The sequence below is a fragment of the Phodopus roborovskii genome, unplaced genomic scaffold, assembly GCF_943737965.1.
Source record: "Phodopus roborovskii unplaced genomic scaffold, PHOROB, whole genome shotgun sequence".
Classification (NCBI taxonomy): Eukaryota; Metazoa; Chordata; class Mammalia; order Rodentia; family Cricetidae; genus Phodopus; species Phodopus roborovskii.
The window spans coordinates 12,997,950-13,016,131 of NW_026126448.1; the positions used below are offsets into that span (position 1 = coordinate 12,997,950).

Below are 18,182 nucleotides of genomic sequence, written 5' to 3' on the forward strand. Positions count from 1 at the left end.
AGAGCGCTGAGAGAAAGACGCAGACGCGCAAGGCGGCAGGCGCTGCTTCCGGCCGTGTTGGTAGTCTGAATTGAAGCGCCGCGGCTAAGGGAAAATGGAAACAATTCTGGAGCAGCAACGGCGCTATCATGAGGAGAAGGAAAGGCTCATGGATGTCATGGCCAAAGAGATGCTCACTAAGAAGTCCACGGTGAGTGGGCCGTGGTTGGGACCGCACCAGGAAGAGGGCCTCGGTCCCGTGCCGAGCCCCTGAGCGCTTTCTTCGGCCTTAAAACCTCCCCGCGCCCCATCTTCGCTTTCCTCCTCGGCTGCCTCTGCGCCGTGGCCTCGGTAACATCCTCCGAGGGCCCAGCAGTCCCTCTGCTTCAGTACCTGAGACCTAAACCAATAAGCTCGTCCTCCGGGTGGCTTTTCCAACCCTGAACTCAAACTAACACCGTCTGTTTGCCTTTCTCCAGCTCCGGGACCAGATCAATTCTGATCACCGCACGCGGGCCATGCAAGATGTGAGTGCCCCGTTATCCGCTTCCCTTTAGGTTGGGCTGGGCGGGGAAGGTGCGGAGGCTCAGCGTGAGTACTGCTTGTAGGTGCTGAGAATACCCCGTCTCGTGTTAGACTTACGTCCTATCTCTGCCTCCAAATGCTGGCATTAACGGTGTGTACTGCCACTCCCCGCTCAGGCTGTCTCTTAAAAGTAGAGGAACTTTAAAGACCTTGTATCTCATGAGGTTTCCTTGGGCTTTGCCGAGAAAAGCCTTTGTTGTGTATTTAGCCCTGTTATACAAATAGCTCCATTCTGATGGATTTGTGTTTGCCTTTCAGAGATACATGGAGGTCAGTGGGAACCTGAGGGATTTGTATGATGATAAAGATGGGTAAGTGACAGTCACATACATCCCCTCAGCTGTTAGAGCTTCTGAGGAGTCATGGTGAGAGGATTGCCTTTGTGCTTTATACTCTTCGGATTTGTCATTATTTTGCAGACTTCGAAAGGAAGAACTCAATGCTATTTCAGGACCCAATGAGTTTGCTGAATTCTATAACAGACTCAAGCAGATAAAGGAATTTCATCGGAAACACCCAAATGAGGTATGGCCTCTCAGAGTATTTCCCCAAACCTATCCTAAAATAAAGAAAGATGCAAGAGAAATGGGGGTATGCCATTCAGGTGTCTCTCCAAGAAAGAACTTGCCACTTAACTGCAGTGAACGTAGTTAGCTGACAACGTTCCTGACATCTCTCATCCTGTAAAGGAGCATAGTGAAGGTATAAAGGCCTGCTTTTTTTCTGCCCAATGAGAGATGAGTAATATTTACTCCAGAGTTCTTTATTGGTTTGGTCCAGATTTTGCCTGCATCATAGTCTAGGCTCTCTCCTTATCCAAACTTGCCTTTTCCTTTTTATCTTTCACCCCACCCAATACACTGTGCTCCTAATTTTGCCTTGAAATCTTATACCAACATAACGGCACTCTGATCACTCCAGAGTTAATGGACACCTTCAGGATTCATGTTCAATGCCAACTCCTTTTTCAAACATCTTTCCTGCCAGACCTCGGTGGCGCATGCCTTTAATGCCAGCACCTGGGAGGCAGGCAGGTGAGTCTCTGTGAGTTTGAGGCCAGCCTGGTCTACAGAGCCAGTTCCAGAGCCATTCAGAGAAACCCTGTCTCAAAAAAACAAAACAAAATCTCTTCTAGATAGCTCTTCCAATGCAGTCCTTCCTTAGGAGCCCAGACTTGTGGCAATGAGTGTCTGCCCAGCTATACTTTGTAAAGCAAGAGGAGAACAGTAGTAAGCTCCTCAGAACACTACAGTGCAAATCAGGCGTTAGAAGTCCAGCTCTGCACATGCATGAGACACTGACTCACCTGCGTTTTCTCCTTCCCCCAGATCTGTGTGCCAATGTCAGTGGAATTTGAGGAGCTCCTGAAGGCTCGAGAGAATCCCAGTGAAGAGGCACAAAGTAAGTATGATTTAATGTTTCTTTCTGGGAAATTTGAAGCCAACCTGGACTATATAGCTACAACCTGTCTTCTTTTTTATGTATTTATTTTTTTAAGTCTTTATTTTTATTTTGTCTGTATGGATATTTTGCCTGCATGATACCTACACACAAAGTGTGTGCTGTGCCTGAGGAGGCCAGGAGAGGAAGTTGTGTCTTATAGGACTTGAGTTAGAAATGGTTTTGAGTACCATTTGGGGGCCAGGATTCAAACCTGGGTCCAAGTCTACTGTGCTTGATAGCATTTAAATCAAAGAAGCTAAAGACTGGTATCTTTGGTTTTTTTTTTTTTTGTCCTTGTTTTTCTTCTTTTTCCTTAACCATTGAGCCATCTGTCCAGCCCTCCCTTCCTCCCTCTCTACCTCTTCCCCCTCCCCTCTTTGTTTTTTAAGACATCACCACCTGGCATTTATGTTTGTCTGGTTTTATGGTATTTTGTTTTGTTGAGACAGGGTCTCTCTACATAGCCATAGCTGTTCTGGAACTCACTATATAGACCAGGCTGCTCTTGCTCCCATGTGCAGCTGGCCTTGAACTCATCATCCACCTGCCTCAGCCTTCTGAGTGTTGGTTTAAAAGCAAACTACAGGGTTATGTGGAGCTGAGGCCTGTGCACAGAGATTAGCTCTGTTGGTAGAACATTGCTGAGTACCTGAGAACCTGAGTTCACTTCTGAGCTGTGTAAACCAGCGTGGTGGCACGCGCCTGTCATCCCAGCTCTTAGATGAAAGGGTGGAAGCAGGCAGATCGGTGTCTGAGGCCAGTTCAGGCTGTATGAAACCCTATTTTTAACCCCACCCCCGAGTACCCCAGAAATTGAAAGCTGGGTTTTCAGATTGGTTTCTGGGCTATATTGACACCCTGATGATCTTGCACAAAATAGTTATGCTCAAATGAAAACCTAGATGAGAACAAGGAGAACATTGGAGTTAAGGGCTGCCTCATGGATCTTCAGACAGGTAGTGCACTTGATAGAGCAAGTTCAGGAAAGTGGTCTTTAATATCAGAATCATTGACATGTGTGATTCCTTCAGACTTGGTGGAGTTCACAGATGAAGAGGGATATGGTCGGTACCTTGATCTCCATGACTGCTACCTTAAGTACATTAACCTGAAGGCATCTGAGGTAAGGCCTGGAGAGGGGAGAGAGAGAGTCTCACTCTAGGGACTAAATCAAGACACCTAGTTAAAGCAGGTAGAGTGTCCCCCATGTAATGTGTGTTGATATTAAGTAGGTGATTCCATTTCTTGGAGTACTAAACAATATTTATAATGAAATGACATATGCCTACAGATAATACAGCAAGCCCGTTATTTTCTTTAATTAGTAGTTTTCATTTTAATTTTTGTAAAATATAAAATTTTTGTAAAATATAAAATATCTGATGGGGAGTGTGCACTTGGAGGTCAGAGGCCAACATCAGATTGCTTACCATACCTTTTTTTTTTTCTCTCTCTCTCTCTCTGTTTTCTTTTTTCTTTATTTGTTGTTGTTTTTCAAGATAGGGTTTCTCTTTATTGCTTTGGAGCCTGTCCTGGAACTAGCTCTGTAGATCAGGCTGGCCTTGAACTCACTGAGATCTGCCTGCCTCTGCCTCTCTAGTGCTGGCATTAAAGGCAAGGGTCTTTGTCTCTGCCTCCCCAACACTAGGGGTCTGGGTGTGTACCACCATGTCCAGCTTTTACATGAGGTTTGGGATCTGTTGTTAGGGTCTCAGGTTTATACTGTAAGCACTTGACTCACTGAATTAACTCCCTGCCCAAAGATAAATAACTTTTTTGTTCATTTTCTGAGATAGGGTTTCTCTGTGTAACTCTGGCTGTCCTAGAGCTGTCTCTGTAGACCAGACTGTCCTCGAACTCACAGAGATCCACCTGCCTCTGCCTCTCAAATGCTGGGATTAAAGGCGTGTGCCACCACCACCCGGCAAGCTTTTAAACCCAGAGATACTCTGAATGCTCTTGTGTTAGGTGCACAGTATGAGGCATATGAGAGATACAATACCATCTCTACCAGGAAAGGAATAGTTGGTGTCTTTTTGTGGGGCAGGTATTTGTTTGTTGCTTGTTGAGTGATGAGGTTTAAAATGGCAAACTCATAAAGGTCACAAGGAAGTTTAATAGTAAGTTCATAGATGGGACATGGTGGCACACCTGTAACTCCAGCATGCAGGAGGCAGAGGCAGAAGGATCTCTGTGAGACCTTGTCTTTATGGGCAAATGTCCCCAAGTTCAGTTACTAACCTTTAAGCTCTGCAGACAGGTGCCTTGTTCTCTTCTGCTTCTCCATGTTTAGTTCAAAGGTCTTCAGGAAGTGGCTGCATAAATTAACATAGGGCACCTTTCAGGACCTTATTTGAGAATGCCAAAAGTCCTTAGACAGGATCCTGGCCCACCCTAAATGTCCAGTGTGTGTCTTGTTTGGATTAACTTAATCTGGTAGGGTGAGTTTCACTTCCAGTAATCTTCTACTCGCTTCAGTGGAATCAACAGCCTTAGGGATTGAAAGACAGGAAAGAAAACACTACAGTGAGCCAAGCCTTGACACTTAGTTAGAGAACATTCAATTTGACCTTGCTTTTAAAAACAAAAATTATTTATTTAGTGTGTGTGCACATGTGTGTGCAGTGGCCTTCAAGTATGGAGGTCTCGAGATAACTTGAGGGAGTTAGTCCTCTGCTTCCTCAGTGTGGGTCTCTGAGTAGAACTCAGGTCTTTACAGCGAGCACCTTTATGCACTGAGCCATCGTTCCAGCTATTGCCCTTTTTGAATATTAACTGACTTATCATTCTGACTCTTATCATTTCTTTTCTCTTTTCAGAAGCTGGATTACATCACATACCTATCCATCTTTGACCAGTTGTTTGACATTCCTAAAGAAAGAAAGAATGCAGAATATAAGAGGTAGGCATTCACAGTTTCCTGACCTTTTCTGGGTTTGGCTAGAATTTCATGGGAAGGTTTGAAGTCAAAATTCTGCCTTTTGTTGCCTGAGTGTTGGAAGGTAAGTGAGTGTTAGGTTTTAAAATATTTGTGATGCTGGTATAATGATGGCCCAGCATTCGTAAAAGGCAGAGGCAGGTAGACCACTGAATTTGAGGTGAGTTCCAAGCCAACCAGGGATGCATATTTCTGTCTCAAGAAATAAAATAAAAATTTGAGACATTTTGGTCGTGGACAAAGGTATATTTCTTAGTTAGGGTTTCTATTGCAATAAAGAGACACCATGGCCATAGCAATTCTTAAAAAGGAAAACATTTAATTGGCTGGCTTACAGTTCAGATTCAATCCATTATGATGAGATATAGGGGTGTGCAGTCAAACATGGTGCTGGAAAAGTAGCTGAGAGTCCTACATATTGATCCAGAGAACAGGAAGTTAACTGAAACACTGGGTGTGGCTTGAGCATATTTGAGACCTTAAAGACCACCACCACAGTGACACAGTTCCTTCCAGGCATACCTACTCCAACAAAGCCACATCTAATAGTGCTACTCCCTATGAGGGTATGGGAGCCACTTACATTCAAACTATAGGAACATCTGTGGTCTTACCCACACCTTCCTTATTTTTGTTGATTATAGAAAGAAGTCTGTTGAGGAACCTCTGAAGTGTTTGGAGTTTGACAGGGAAAGTTTCCAGGACTGGTTATGTGCTTGGATCTAGTATTAAGTGGAAAGTAATATTGAATTAATCACACATCTCTTTATTATTCCCAAGCTTGCTCTTTCTCATATTCTGTTTACTTGACCTTTATCTGTGAGTTAAGTAATTGACATTACATCGCCAGTATAAAAGGAGGTAGGAAAGGTTATGACATAAAAAAAAAAATTAAGCTCATTTTAAAAATTTAGTGGTGAGCCAGATGGTGGTGGCACATGCCTTTAATTCTAGCACTTGGGAGGCAGAGGCAGGCAGATCTCTTGAGTTCTGGGACAGCCTGGTTGAGTTCCAAGCAAGTCAGGACTACACAAGCCTGCCTTAAAAATAACAAGAAAAAGTATAGTTTGCAGGGCATACCAGCATGTCACAGATAAGAGCTGATTGCTTTCTCTGTTGCATGCTCTGCAGATACCTGGAAATGCTGCTGGAGTACCTTCAGGATTACACAGATAGAGTGAAGCCCCTTCAGGATCAGAATGAACTCTTTGGGAAGATTCAGACCGACTTTGAGAAGAAGTGGGATAATGGTACCTTTCCTGGATGGCCGGTGAGCTTCAGTGGGGTTCATACCAGGGAAGTGAACTTATGTAGCGAGTCTTTTTCTGCCCTGCTAGCGAGCTCCCAAATAATGACACAGAGACTTATTAGTTATCAAAGCCTGGCCTGTAGCTTAAGCTTGTTCCTAACTAGCTCTTATAACTTAAATTAACCCATTTATATTAAACTACTTCCTATGACATAGCATTACTTCTCTTCCATTTTGTACCTCCTGTTTCCTCTGTGTCTTCTACACACCTAGAATTTCCTCCTCTCCTTTCTCTCTCTGGAAATCCTGCCTATACTTCCTGCCTAGCTAATAGCCATTCAGCTTTTTATTATACCCACAATAAAGCAATACACCTTCACATAGTGTACAAATATCCCATAACAAACTTACTATTTCAGTCTTGAGTTCCTGCTTCGGGACATTGGATGCCAGTCCCTCAGGATCAGCTAGCTCTACCCTGAAGCAAGGCTTTCTCTGTATGCTTTGAACAAGATTTGTCAGGACCAACTGGCCATTGTCTGGGGTCAGGGTTTTTCCTTCCTCCCTCCCTTCCTCCCTCCCTCCCTCCCTTTCACTGTAGCTTTGGAGCCTGTCCTGGAACGCTGGTCTCAAACTCACAAAAGATTGCCTGTCTCTGCCTCCCCGGTGCTAAGATCAATGATGTGTGCCAGGATTTTTAACCATCATATCCTGATTCTCTGTTTCCTGCTGAACAAAGTCTAATCAGTTTATGTGATGAGAGAGAGAGAGACTGCATTCTGTTAATAAACTTGAACCTTCAGGAAGAAAACTAGCCATCTGATTTTATTTATCACTTCATTTCTGTATGAATTGATCGTTATTTATAAATGTGATTAAATAAAGAGGTCAGCCAGTCCTTGGAATTTAGATGGCTCCCATACTTTCATTCATCTTATTCACCTGGATCTTAAACTTCCTGTTCTTGCCAGAAAGAGACGAGCAGTGCCCTGACCCATGCTGGAGCCCATCTTGACCTCTCTGCATTCTCTTCCTGGGAGGTATGTTTCAGGACAGTAGATGATAGTGGCCTTGCTTGGCCATCTTTCCTTTTGTTATTAAATTCATTGTGTAGGAGCAGTTGTATGTTTCCATACATGTGCCACAGCATGCATGTGCAGATGATAAGCTTTGGGAGTTGATTTTCTCCTTCCACCAACTTCTCTCCTGGGAAGCAAACATTTTTTTCTTGCTAAGCTCTCTCACCAGCCCTGGCCATCCTTCAGAGAGACCACTTGTCTTCCTGTCTTCAGTGTCTTAGACTTGCAATAGTACTATTTCCTGAGGACAGGCATGTACTAGGGATATGGAAAAACCAGGAGGGAAAAAAAAAAAACCCTTTCAACTTCTCTAAAAAACTAAATTTCAGAGACGTATGATATGATGTTACAGTATTTAGACAAAGGTGGCTAGCTTTAGAATGATACCCTGTCTCAAAACACAAGCACAGTAATTCTAAAACAGAACAGGAGGCTGGAGACTGCTTGGTGGACTGCTTGATCAGCATGTGTGGAGTTCTGAGTTCAGTTCCCATCTCTGCAAAAATACTGGTAGGACGGACAGATTCTACCTACACAGAGCCGGGGAATGTTGTCCTCCCAATGTGTGTGTAGTCGTCTCTGGAGACTGAAAGTTAGGTTAGCTATAGGATGTAATCTTGCCTGTGGAAAAAGCTAATTGTGCTATTTTGTAATTAATTTATCTTTTGTAGGAGTTGGCGTCCCTGGGTCTGGACAGATTGAAATCTGCACTGTTGGCTTTAGGCCTGAAATGTGGCGGGTAAGAACCTGATTTTCTATCAAAATTAGTTATTGTGTGTCTACTGTGTGGCTCCGATTTTGTTATTTTCTGTTGCCCCACACTGAAAAAACCATCTTGTACAGGGCATGATGGTGCACACTTTTAAACCCAGCACTTGAGAGGCGGAGGCTGGCAGGCTTTGAGTCTCACACCAGCCTGCTATACATAAAGTTCACCCTAAAATCCTGTGTACCCCCTACTTCCTTAGGACCCTAGAAGAGCGAGCTCAGAGGCTATTCAGCACCAAAGGAAAGTCCCTGGAGTCACTGGACACCTCTCTGTTTGCCAAAAATCCCAAATCAAAGGGTACAAAAAGGTGAGTAGCTGGAGCGCTCTCTACTCTGATTTTAGATTTCTGTCCCATAGGGTCTGCTTTCCCATCTTTGCTTTTTCCTTTGAATACAGGGGCTCCTGTAACTCAGGTTGGCTTCAAACTTGCTACATTTCTGGGCAAGACCTCCATCTTTTTTTTTTTTTTTTTTTTTTTTTTTAAGGTATGGTTTCTGTGTTTAGCCCTGGCTGTCCTGAAAGTTGTTCTGTAGACCAAGCTGGCCTTGAACTCACAGAGATAAGCCTGCCTCTGCCTCCCAATTGCTGGGATTAAAGGCATGTGCCACCATGGCCTAGCTTCTACTTTACTTTTGCTAAAGACAGTTAAATGCATTCATGAGCTACATACCTATACAGAGTATCATTTCTTGTTTTGTTTTAATTGTTTGTTTGTTTGTTTGTTTGTTTTTTCTAATTTATCATAGCAAGCCTGAATAGTAGTTGTTACTCTGATTTTTTTTCAGGGACTTGGGAAAGTTGCAAAATGTGCCCTTTCTTGCAGTTACTAAGCAGGGAAATTAGGACTTTGTGCCATGCACTTGTTTGCAGGACTTCCTGTGTACTGTGTTCCTTTGTAAGTTGCAGTGTTATGGTTGAAATGGTCAAGAGGAGACACCAGCTTGTCAGCACTGACCTCGGACTTGAAGCAGAGAGGTTGCTCTGCATGTTGTGTTGCTCACGGGCCTGAGGGTTTCTAATGCAGTCATGGAGTCAGTGTCCCTGACAGGAGTAAAGCTTTAGGTGCAGAAAGAACCCTTAACTGACACAGCTTGTTTCTTGTTCTCAGAGACACTGAGAGGAACAAAGATATTGCTTTCCTGGAAGCTCAGATCTATGAATACGTGGAGATTCTAGGGGTGAGTGCATTGTCTTCTGAGCGCTGTGGTGCTGCTCCATGTGGAAATTAGATAGGAAGAATAATTTTTTTTCAAGTTCAAATAAGGAGGGGGGTGGGCAGTAAATTCATCTCAAAATGTGGTTTTCTTGAAGTCCTTGGCCCTTCAGTAGGTTCCTGTTCTGTTGTTAGGTGATATTCCCAAGGCTGCCCAATTCCCACAAGGCCAGACATAGACAACAAACCCCCTTTCAGCTGGACCAAGAATAATGCAGCTCTTTGCTGAGGTTCAGCATAGACCAGGGGGTGACCCAAGTAAGAAGCAGGCACTCAAAAGGCAAGACAAGGGCGACTCACAGCAGTACTTCAGGTGTGATGTACTGTGACACTGTGACACGGTCTGCCCTCTAGCAAGGCTAGAGGAGGGCTGGTACCAAGATGGCTATGAACTTTCTTGCACTGTCTCTCAGGGAGTGCCAAGGGTGAGTGGGAGGTGGAAAAGGTTTGACTTGCCCAAGATAACTTGTTCGTATATCTGCCCTTTGCTATGGACATGATTCTGCTTTATTTTTAGCACCCACCCACACATCTGAGGAAGTAGTCCCCCACTGCTTCTCCAATGAGTGATCCTCTTGAAAGACTGGCCAGACACTAGGTGTCAGGGACAGTGACCATGGGCTGTTATTAATGTGGGTGGCCAGTCCTTTGAAGCTGGCTGAGAAGCCATTACCTCCATTCCCTTGACCTGATGTATGCCTACTGCTTTCTCCCTTTTCTGGAAGTGTTTTGCTTTTTCAACCAGGATATGGCACCTCTGTGAATTCTAACGAGTTCTAGCCTGTGCTTCCCCAAAGATGTTCTCACTCTGAACCATAGGATGTTTGTCCTTACTTTGCCATTTATTTTTGGCTTTTGGTTTTGAAGCATGATTCTGAATTTCCCATATGAAATGAGCATGTCATGGTCCTTAAATATCTCACTGTGGTTAGAGAAATGAGTAGCTGCATGGAAAGTCAAGCAAATAGGGAACTCATTGTGAATGGAAGTGGCCTTCTTGGGCAGGGTGGTCATAGCAGAAAGACTGGCTCAGCAGTGCTGAGACCTGTGAGAATCCAGGCATGTGCACTGAAACCTTGGGCTTTCCTTCAGAACCAGGTGTGGACTATGAGCACGGTTCAAACAAGAAGGCAAAACTTAGTCTCTCCTATTTTCTATTTTTAAAGTTACTGGGTGGTGTGTGTGTATGTGTAGAGTGCTGAGATTGCAGGTGTGGCTTTTTACCTGGGTTCTGAGGCTTGAACTCAGGTCATCAGGCTGCATGGCAAGTACTTTTTAACCAGCAGAGCCATCTTGCCAACCCGGCTTACCCTTATTCTACAACCAGAACTATCCTTGGCAGGAAAGCATCAGCAAGAGTTAAAGGAAATGTTCCTTCCTGTCCTGCACCAATTTCCTGTCTTTGCTCTGTCTTTTTTCCCCACCTTAGGAGCAGCGACAGCTCACTCATGAAAATGTACAGCGCAAGCAAGCCAGGACAGGAGAAGAGCGAGAAGAGGAGGAGGAAGAGCAGATCAGTGAGAGTGAAAGTGAAGATGAGGAGAATGAGATCATTTACAACCCCAAAAACCTGCCCCTGGGCTGGGACGGCAAAGTAAGCTTCACGACTGCTCTCCCCTCCCACTGTGGAAGCACACGAGAACTTGGTAATCTAATGCTGTGGCTTGGTTTCTTTTAGCCCATCCCGTACTGGCTGTATAAGCTTCATGGCCTGAATATCAACTACAACTGTGAGATTTGTGGAAACTACACCTACCGAGGCCCGAAGGCCTTCCAGCGGCACTTTGCTGTAAGACATTCAGAGCCTTTTATCTTGGGGATTGACTAGAAACAACTCCTTAGAGAAGATGGTAGCAGCCTGTGAGGGCCTCTGGTGTCCAGAGCTGAAAGGAATCAGGGAAGCCTGTGCCTATGACCATTAGCTGCGCTAGCCTTGAAACCTCAGTCAGTGTCTGGAATCATGCTACCACTCAGCTGTGGAACATCATTTAGGCTTTCTCATGCTTGTTTTTATACTTTTCCCTCCAGAGACAGGGTTTCTCTGTGTAGCTTTGGAGCCTCTCCTGGCACTTGCTCTGTAGACCAGGCTAGCCTTGAACTCAAAGAGATCTGCCTGCCTCTCCTTCCCAAGTGCTTGTATTAAAGGCCAATACCACCACTGCCTGGCTTTTCTTATCATTTTTCTATAGCATCTTGGACCATCTCTGGCTTCTTAGTCTTTTCTACATTGCTATTGAAGGGGGCTGGGCAGATTTTTGTAGTTGTTTTTTAGGGTTTAAATAGGCCTTTGCCTCTTTGCAGAAAATAATGATGATGATGGTAAAGGCCCTGATACTTACTGACCTGTTCTTGACACAAGTTGTGTCTGAATGCTACCTTATTAAGTGGGTTCACTTTTGTTGCATTCTGCCCTCCATTTTTGGAAAAGACTTAATACTAGATAAGCATGAATTACATGACTCCCTCTCAGACATGTTATTAGCTGTTCCTGGGTCTTTTTCTCTATGCCTCTGATGGGCTGAGTTTTTCTTAGTACCACCTCAGATGATTGGGGTTGGTGTCCAGGATAAAGCCTATGGTGGCTTTCTCTTTAAGCCAAAGTTGTGATTTCACCATGCTGTCTGCTCAGCAGTTTGCTCCTGGACCTTCAGGGACACCAGCCTGCCCTCACAGTCCTGCAGGTGCTGCGGTTGCTGGGCTGTACCAGCTTCTCCATAGGATGGAGTAATGAGTCTGAGTTGTAGTTTTCTGACACCACTGACACTAGAATCTGATGTTTGTAAGCCTGAGACAGTGCAGCCCTGCTTGGCATTGCCAGCCTGTGTCAGTCACAGCCAGCTGTGTGTGTAGACACCTCAGAAGGAATGCTGGGGTAGCGTCTTTGGTAGAATGAAGTGAGTGCTGTCTCAACTGTCCCTGCTTCACATTGTCCCTTTGCTTCTCTTCTAGGAATGGCGTCATGCTCATGGCATGAGGTGTTTGGGCATCCCAAACACTGCCCACTTTGCAAATGTGACACAGATTGAAGATGCTGTCTCCTGTGAGTAAGCTTCTCGACTGTTCTCTAGCCAGACCAAGTGGCCCCTCCTACAGTTGTCCCAGTACCCTGCTGTCTCCAGACCCAAGGGCAGAGGTTGTGGCTGTAGAAAGCTGAGGCACACATATAATTAGCGCATTCTTTAGGGGAGTGAGCTAGGCGGCAGTACTGATTATATCTTCCTTGAAATGAATCCTATGCTGAGGTTAGAACAGGGCTTTTAGCCTGAGTCTGAACTTTCCTTTGGAAGATTCTGAGTGTAGGTTAAGTTCTGAGTTTATTTTAATGTGTTAAGAACCACTAGTCCAGAGAAGAAAACAGAAATGGCTCAGTAGGCTTATTTCTGAGGCAGCGGCAGATAACAGAACACAGCAGCAAAGTTCTTGTTGGAGGAAGAGCCAAGCGGAATGTGGGCCTCACCTTGCCTGGAATCTCTGCTACTAACATCTCACTGCCAGAGACCTTTGCTTTCTCAATCACTTTATGCAAGCTAGACAGATGGGTTTGGCTTGATTTGGTTTTAGGCAGGGTCTCATGATGTAGCCTTGACTGTCTTGAAACTCACTATGTAGACCAGGTTAGCCTCAAACTCAGACATCTGCCTGCCTCTGCATCCTGAGTGCTATGAGTAATGGCCTGTGTTACCACACCCTGCTTCAAGAGCTTATATATGTGTGCATAGGAGTAGATGCATGTATATGTAAAGGCTGTAGGTTCCTTAATCATTTTCTACCTTATTTTTATTTCTTTCTTAATTAAAAAAAATGCATGTGAGTTTGTGCTTGTGCTTGCTTGTGTAACTTTTTGTGCACTGTGTGTGTCCAGGATCCAATGGAGCAGAAAGGGTCATCAGATCTCCTGGATCTGGAGTTAGAGGCAGTTGTGAGCTGCTGATTCAGTTGGGCTGACTGGTGGCCAGTGAGCTCCAGAGAGCTGCCCCCGCCCCCTTCAGCATTAGGGCCATGGACATTGTGCCACCACACTTTGCTTTTATATGGGAACTAAAGGTCTAAACGCAGGTCTTCATGCTTCCATGGTAGACTCCTTTTCTTCCGAACCATCCCCCAGCTATTGTTTTTGTTAGGGGGATGGAGTCTGACTCTAGGCCAGACTTCCATGAGACTCACTTTTAATTGGTGGTAATCCTCCTGCCTCAACATCCTGTGTGTTAGGAATATAGGCATGAGCTACCACACCTAGCACAATTTAACTTCCTGTTTTATTTCTTCTCTTTTGCTTTGTTGATAGGAAATTGAGGCATAGTTCATAGAATGAATCATAATTCTACATTCCTTTTTTTTGTTTGAGAGACAGGGTTTCTCTGAATTGCTTTGGAGGTTTTCTTGGAACTTGCTCTGTAGACCAGGCTGGCCTCGAACTCACAGAGATCCGCCTGCCTCTGCCTCCTGATTAAAGGCTGGGATTAAAGGTGTGGGTCACCAATGCCCCGCCCCATAATTCTACATTTCGAATGCTTAAAAAAAATTTTTTTTGAGCCTGGTGATGGTAATGGTATATCCCAGCATTCAGGAGGGAGAGACAGGCAGATCTGTGAGTTTGAGATCAGCCTGGTCTACAGAATGATTTCCACAAGGCTATACAGAGAAATCCTGTCTTGAAAAACAAAAGGAAAAATTTTTTTCTTGCATTTATTTGCCACGTGCATGTTTGTATGTGCTCAGGTATATGCATAGCACTGCATATACAGATCTCCTATATGTGTTCTAGGGATCAAACTCAGGTCATCATCATTCATGGGCAGTTGTTGGTATTTAAGGTTAAACATACATGCACACTGCATGTTCTGGGGGAAGAATGTGGCAACAGATGCTAACTGCTTTTTAAGGCAGTCAGTGTAGGTAGTAATGTGGGTTATATTTGGTCTGCTTTCTGTGCATGAAAACATGACCAAAAACAACTAGGGAAGGAAAGGACTTACAGGACTTACACTTTGACACACATCATAGCCCATCACTGAGGGAAGTTACGGTAGGAAGGTAGGAACTCAAGGCAGGAACACTGCTTCCTAGCTAATTCCCCATGGCTTTGCTCAGTCTGCTTCCTTAAAACTTACAGTACCACCTACCTGCCCTGGAGTAGCAGCTGAGCCATCCCCTGTCAATTATTAATCAAGAAATGCACTACAAACAATATCATGGGGACATTTTCTCATTTGAGGGTCCCTCTTTCCAGATATGGTGGCACACTCCTTTAATCCCAGCACTCAGGAAGTAGAGGCAGGATTTCTGAGTTCCAGGCCAGCCTGGTCTACACAGTGTGCTCCAGGACAGCCTGGGCTACATAGAGAGACCCTGTCTCAAAAGAAGAAGAAAATGTAACTAGGACAAGTATTTAGCCTTCTCAGCTATGACTCATTGTTATTTTACTCCATAATTCCTATAGACTGTTCCACATTAACTTCTTTTGAAATCATTTCTTGTTAATGTTTCAATTGCTTTATGAGGCAGGGTTACTCATTTAGCACAGGCTGGCCTCAATCTCACTATGTAGCCAAGGCTAACCTTAAACTGCCTGATCCTTCTTCCTCTGTCTCCTAAATATTCAGATTACAGGTGTATGCCCCCAAGCCTGGTTTTTCTTTCTCTATTCTAAAGATTCCTGGTGCACCTTCCTTGTACAGTAAGGTGAGATCATGGTAAATTTCTGAATAAAAGGAGTTTTATTTACAGGTGGTTCTAAATCACAATTCCATCTGGAAGCAGCTAGAGTCTTGGGGGAGGGGCTGCTGGAGCAGAGCAGCTGTGAGTCCTAATGGTTGCTTAATCTCATCCTGCAGTGTGGGCCAAGCTGAAACTGCAGAAGGCTTCAGAACGATGGCAGCCTGACACCGAGGTGGGTGCAAATGTGGAGTGTTAGGTGTGACATCAGGTGACAGCTCCCTCACTATGCGGAGTGGAGTGGAAGGAGGTATACTGAGGAGCAAATGTAAAGGGACAGTGTCTACAAGTTGACTCCACATAGCCTGTTGTCCTGCTTCAGTCTTCCTTATTAGGCTGTTATGTCTCCCACTGAGGGTGGTGTGAACAAGAGCACCTAGTCGCTGGAGATTTCTAAAGTTAAAAAGTCTGTCACCTCTTAGGTGGAAGTCCTCTCTTTGGAGTGGGGATGTTTACTTGTTGGGGTTGACAGGTTTTGGAGATGAGAGCTGCACTTTGAAAGTGTGGTGGTAACATCTGGGTCCTGTGGAGACTGCAGCAGTCTCCTTTATTCTGTTAGGATTTCAGTCAAGAGCCTTCCCAGCTGTAATGTAGGCCTGAAGCACTAAGCCTGTTTGGCCTCCCTGTCAACTCCTGCAGTGGTCAGTGAGCAGAAACCCAAGCTTCTTGGGAACCATTACACACTGCTGTTTGGTCAACCTTTCCCTACCAGGCTTGCTTCCCTAAACACTAGTGCCACTCTAGATGACTAAAGGTAACATTGGTTCCCTTGTGGAACTCTGGTTGAGAAAGCTATGTTAGGTGAATGCTGGTTTCTGGGTAGCAGGGCTTACTGTGGAACTCTGTGTAGCTAACAGAGAGCCCTTCTTTTTCAGGAAGAATACGAAGACTCCAGTGGCAATGTTGTCAACAAGAAGACATACGAGGATCTGAAAAGACAAGGACTACTCTAGTGGTTGGCCGTGCCCAGACTTCCCTGAGATATGTTTTTTCTATTTTTCCCAACCAAATGCTCTTAAAGACTTTTTGCTATGTAGTCTTCAGTCTAGTGTGGGTCTTGTAGAAACAAGACATGCTGGCAGATTGCAGAATTGAGATGTGTTTTATGTTTGTTTTATATTAAAGAGATCCATGGGAAAATAAAACCAGCTCTTGTTCTGGATGTGTTGGTTCTGAAACCCAGGTTTATTAAGTAATGTAGTCCTTTTGTTCTTAGTGCCTGTCTGCCTTGTCCTCATCAGCTTCAGAAATGGCTTAGGCTTGGGAGGTAGTTCTTACTGCCTCTATCACATGAGGTAATTCTCTGTGTGAATGTCTCACTCTATAGCCCAAGCTGGACTTGAACTCCCACCAATCCTGCTTCGCCTCCATGTGCTAAGATTGTGGGTCTTTGCCACCACACTGGCATGTGTCAAATGATTGACACCTAAACTTTCTCCTTATTATCTGTGCCTTCGTTGCCACTCCCCAAATGAGCATCATGCTAGAATAAGCTCTGCCCTTAGTGAGTCAACCATCAGTGTACACAGAAGACAGGAGGGTGAGCTGTGCCTGGGTGCTGAAAGTGCCCTCGAGGCTTGCCTGTTTTACATAAAGAAATTAGCTGTAGACAAAAAGGGGAAATGTGGGATATAGGTCACACTAACACCCCTAGTTTAACCTTCAATCAGAGTTATTGACTAGATGACCAGAATTAGCCATAGAGGTTTTGGAGAAGCCAGGATACAAATAAAGAGACACAGGAAGTAGTAGGGAGGGACCTAGAAAGATTTGGGGCCCTTTGGATGGGGGTGGGAGATGAGGAGACAGGTTGTCACTGGTTGCTTCTCTGATCAGTCAGGTTTTTACACTGATATCTGACTCCGAGCTGTGGCTGTCAATCTACCTGCGTATACCCATTGTCCTCGTCCTGCCCATGGCAGCAAGGGCCTCGTCACCCCCTTCTCTGATTATGTCACTCTGCTCAACCCATTCCTTGTGTGACACATTGTGCTTTGGTTCTGCCAGTCCTTAAAGGCCAGACAAGCAGCTCCCCTGGGGGCCTGCACAGATTGAGTCAATTAGGAACTGATTACTGAAAACTAGGCCAAGGTGAAAGGAGACATTGCCCTGTGGAGAAAGAGCAAAGCAAAGCCTGGGAATGGAAAATGGGGGAAGCCTTCTGGCTGAAAAGTAGCCATACTGGACTGTCAAGGAATGTTCCACTGCTTCTGGCTGTCACATCCTTCAGAGTTGGTACAAGAGACTCCAGGATTCATGAGATGCTTTTACAGTATGGAGGGGAGGTGGGATCAGAGCCTGAGGAATCCTATGAACTGTGCCAAAAAGGCCTTGCTGGACATCTGGGCTCACCTGTTGCAGCAAGGTCTACCCCTTTTTTTCATTGCTTATATTTCATTTCTTTATTTTTATTTTTATTCTTTTAGACACAATTTCTCTGTAGCAGTCCTGGTTGTCCTGGAACTTGATTTGTAGGCCAGGCTGGCTTCCAACTCACAGAGATCCACCTGCCTCTGCCTCCCGAGTGCTGGGATTAAAGAAGTACACCATCATGCCCAACACATTCAATTATTATTTTTACAAAAAAATACAACTATTGTATGACCAGGCTATACACTCCTGGGTAGACACCCAGAAGACTAAATCAGCACACCACAGAAGTTTAATCTATCTGGATGTCTGGTAAAAGACGAGAAAGAGAATGTATTCCAAATGCACAATGGAATTTATTCAGCTGTAAAAGAACAAAATGACCTTCAGAGGCCAGTAAGATGGTTCAAGAGTTAAAGGCAAGTTTGAGTGGGGTGTAGTGTGGCACATGCCTTTAACCCCAGCACTTGGAGATGGAGGCAGGTTAGATCTCTGAGTTCGAGGCCAGCCTGGTCCACATAGAAAGTTCAGGACAGCCAGTGCTACACAGTGAGACCCATCTCAAAAAAACTAAAATAAAAACTAAGGACAAAGTTTGCATGTTTTCTCTCATGCAGAATATAGATTTAAATATGTGATATAAGTATGTTTATAAATATATATGTACACACACAAAAGTAGGGGATTGTGAGTGAAGGGAGAAGGGAACAGAAGGTAATGGAACACATGTGTAAAAGTGATTTTTGTAGGCGACAAAGGAAAGGAATGGAGACCAGTGGAGATGGACAAAGTGTGAGCACTGGTTTAGAACAATTGTTGCTCTTACACAGGACCTGGGTTCA

General features: G+C 44.6%; 1 protein-coding gene across 1 annotated transcript; it reads left to right on the plus strand.

Moving 5' to 3' along the window:
* On the plus strand, nt 1-16,132 carry Sf3a3 (splicing factor 3a subunit 3). Its single transcript, XM_051188746.1, has 17 exons — nt 1-190; nt 459-506; nt 823-875; nt 984-1,089; nt 1,893-1,965; nt 3,039-3,130; nt 4,827-4,909; nt 6,077-6,215; nt 7,166-7,234; nt 7,945-8,012; nt 8,242-8,349; nt 9,151-9,220; nt 10,685-10,849; nt 10,934-11,044; nt 12,205-12,295; nt 15,090-15,145; nt 15,846-16,132. The coding sequence occupies exons 1-17, from the start codon at nt 95-97 to the stop codon at nt 15,921-15,923; spliced, it is 1,506 nt and encodes a 501-aa protein (XP_051044703.1). The 5' UTR covers nt 1-94; the 3' UTR covers nt 15,924-16,132.
* The last annotated feature ends 2,050 nt before the right edge of the window (nt 16,133-18,182 follow it).

What these genes read in the sequence shown, in the direction of transcription:
- Sf3a3 (XM_051188746.1), top strand. Translation starts at nt 95, where the DNA reads ATGGAAACAATTCTGGAGCAGCAACGGCGCTATCATGAGGAGAAGGAA. An exon ending in AAGAATGCAGAATATAAGAG is followed by an intron (nt 4,910 to 6,076) that starts GTAGGCATTCAC and finishes CATGCTCTGCAG; the next exon opens with ATACCTGGAAATGCTGCTGG. An exon ending in AATACGTGGAGATTCTAGGG is followed by an intron (nt 9,221 to 10,684) that starts GTGAGTGCATTG and finishes TCCCCACCTTAG; the next exon opens with GAGCAGCGACAGCTCACTCA.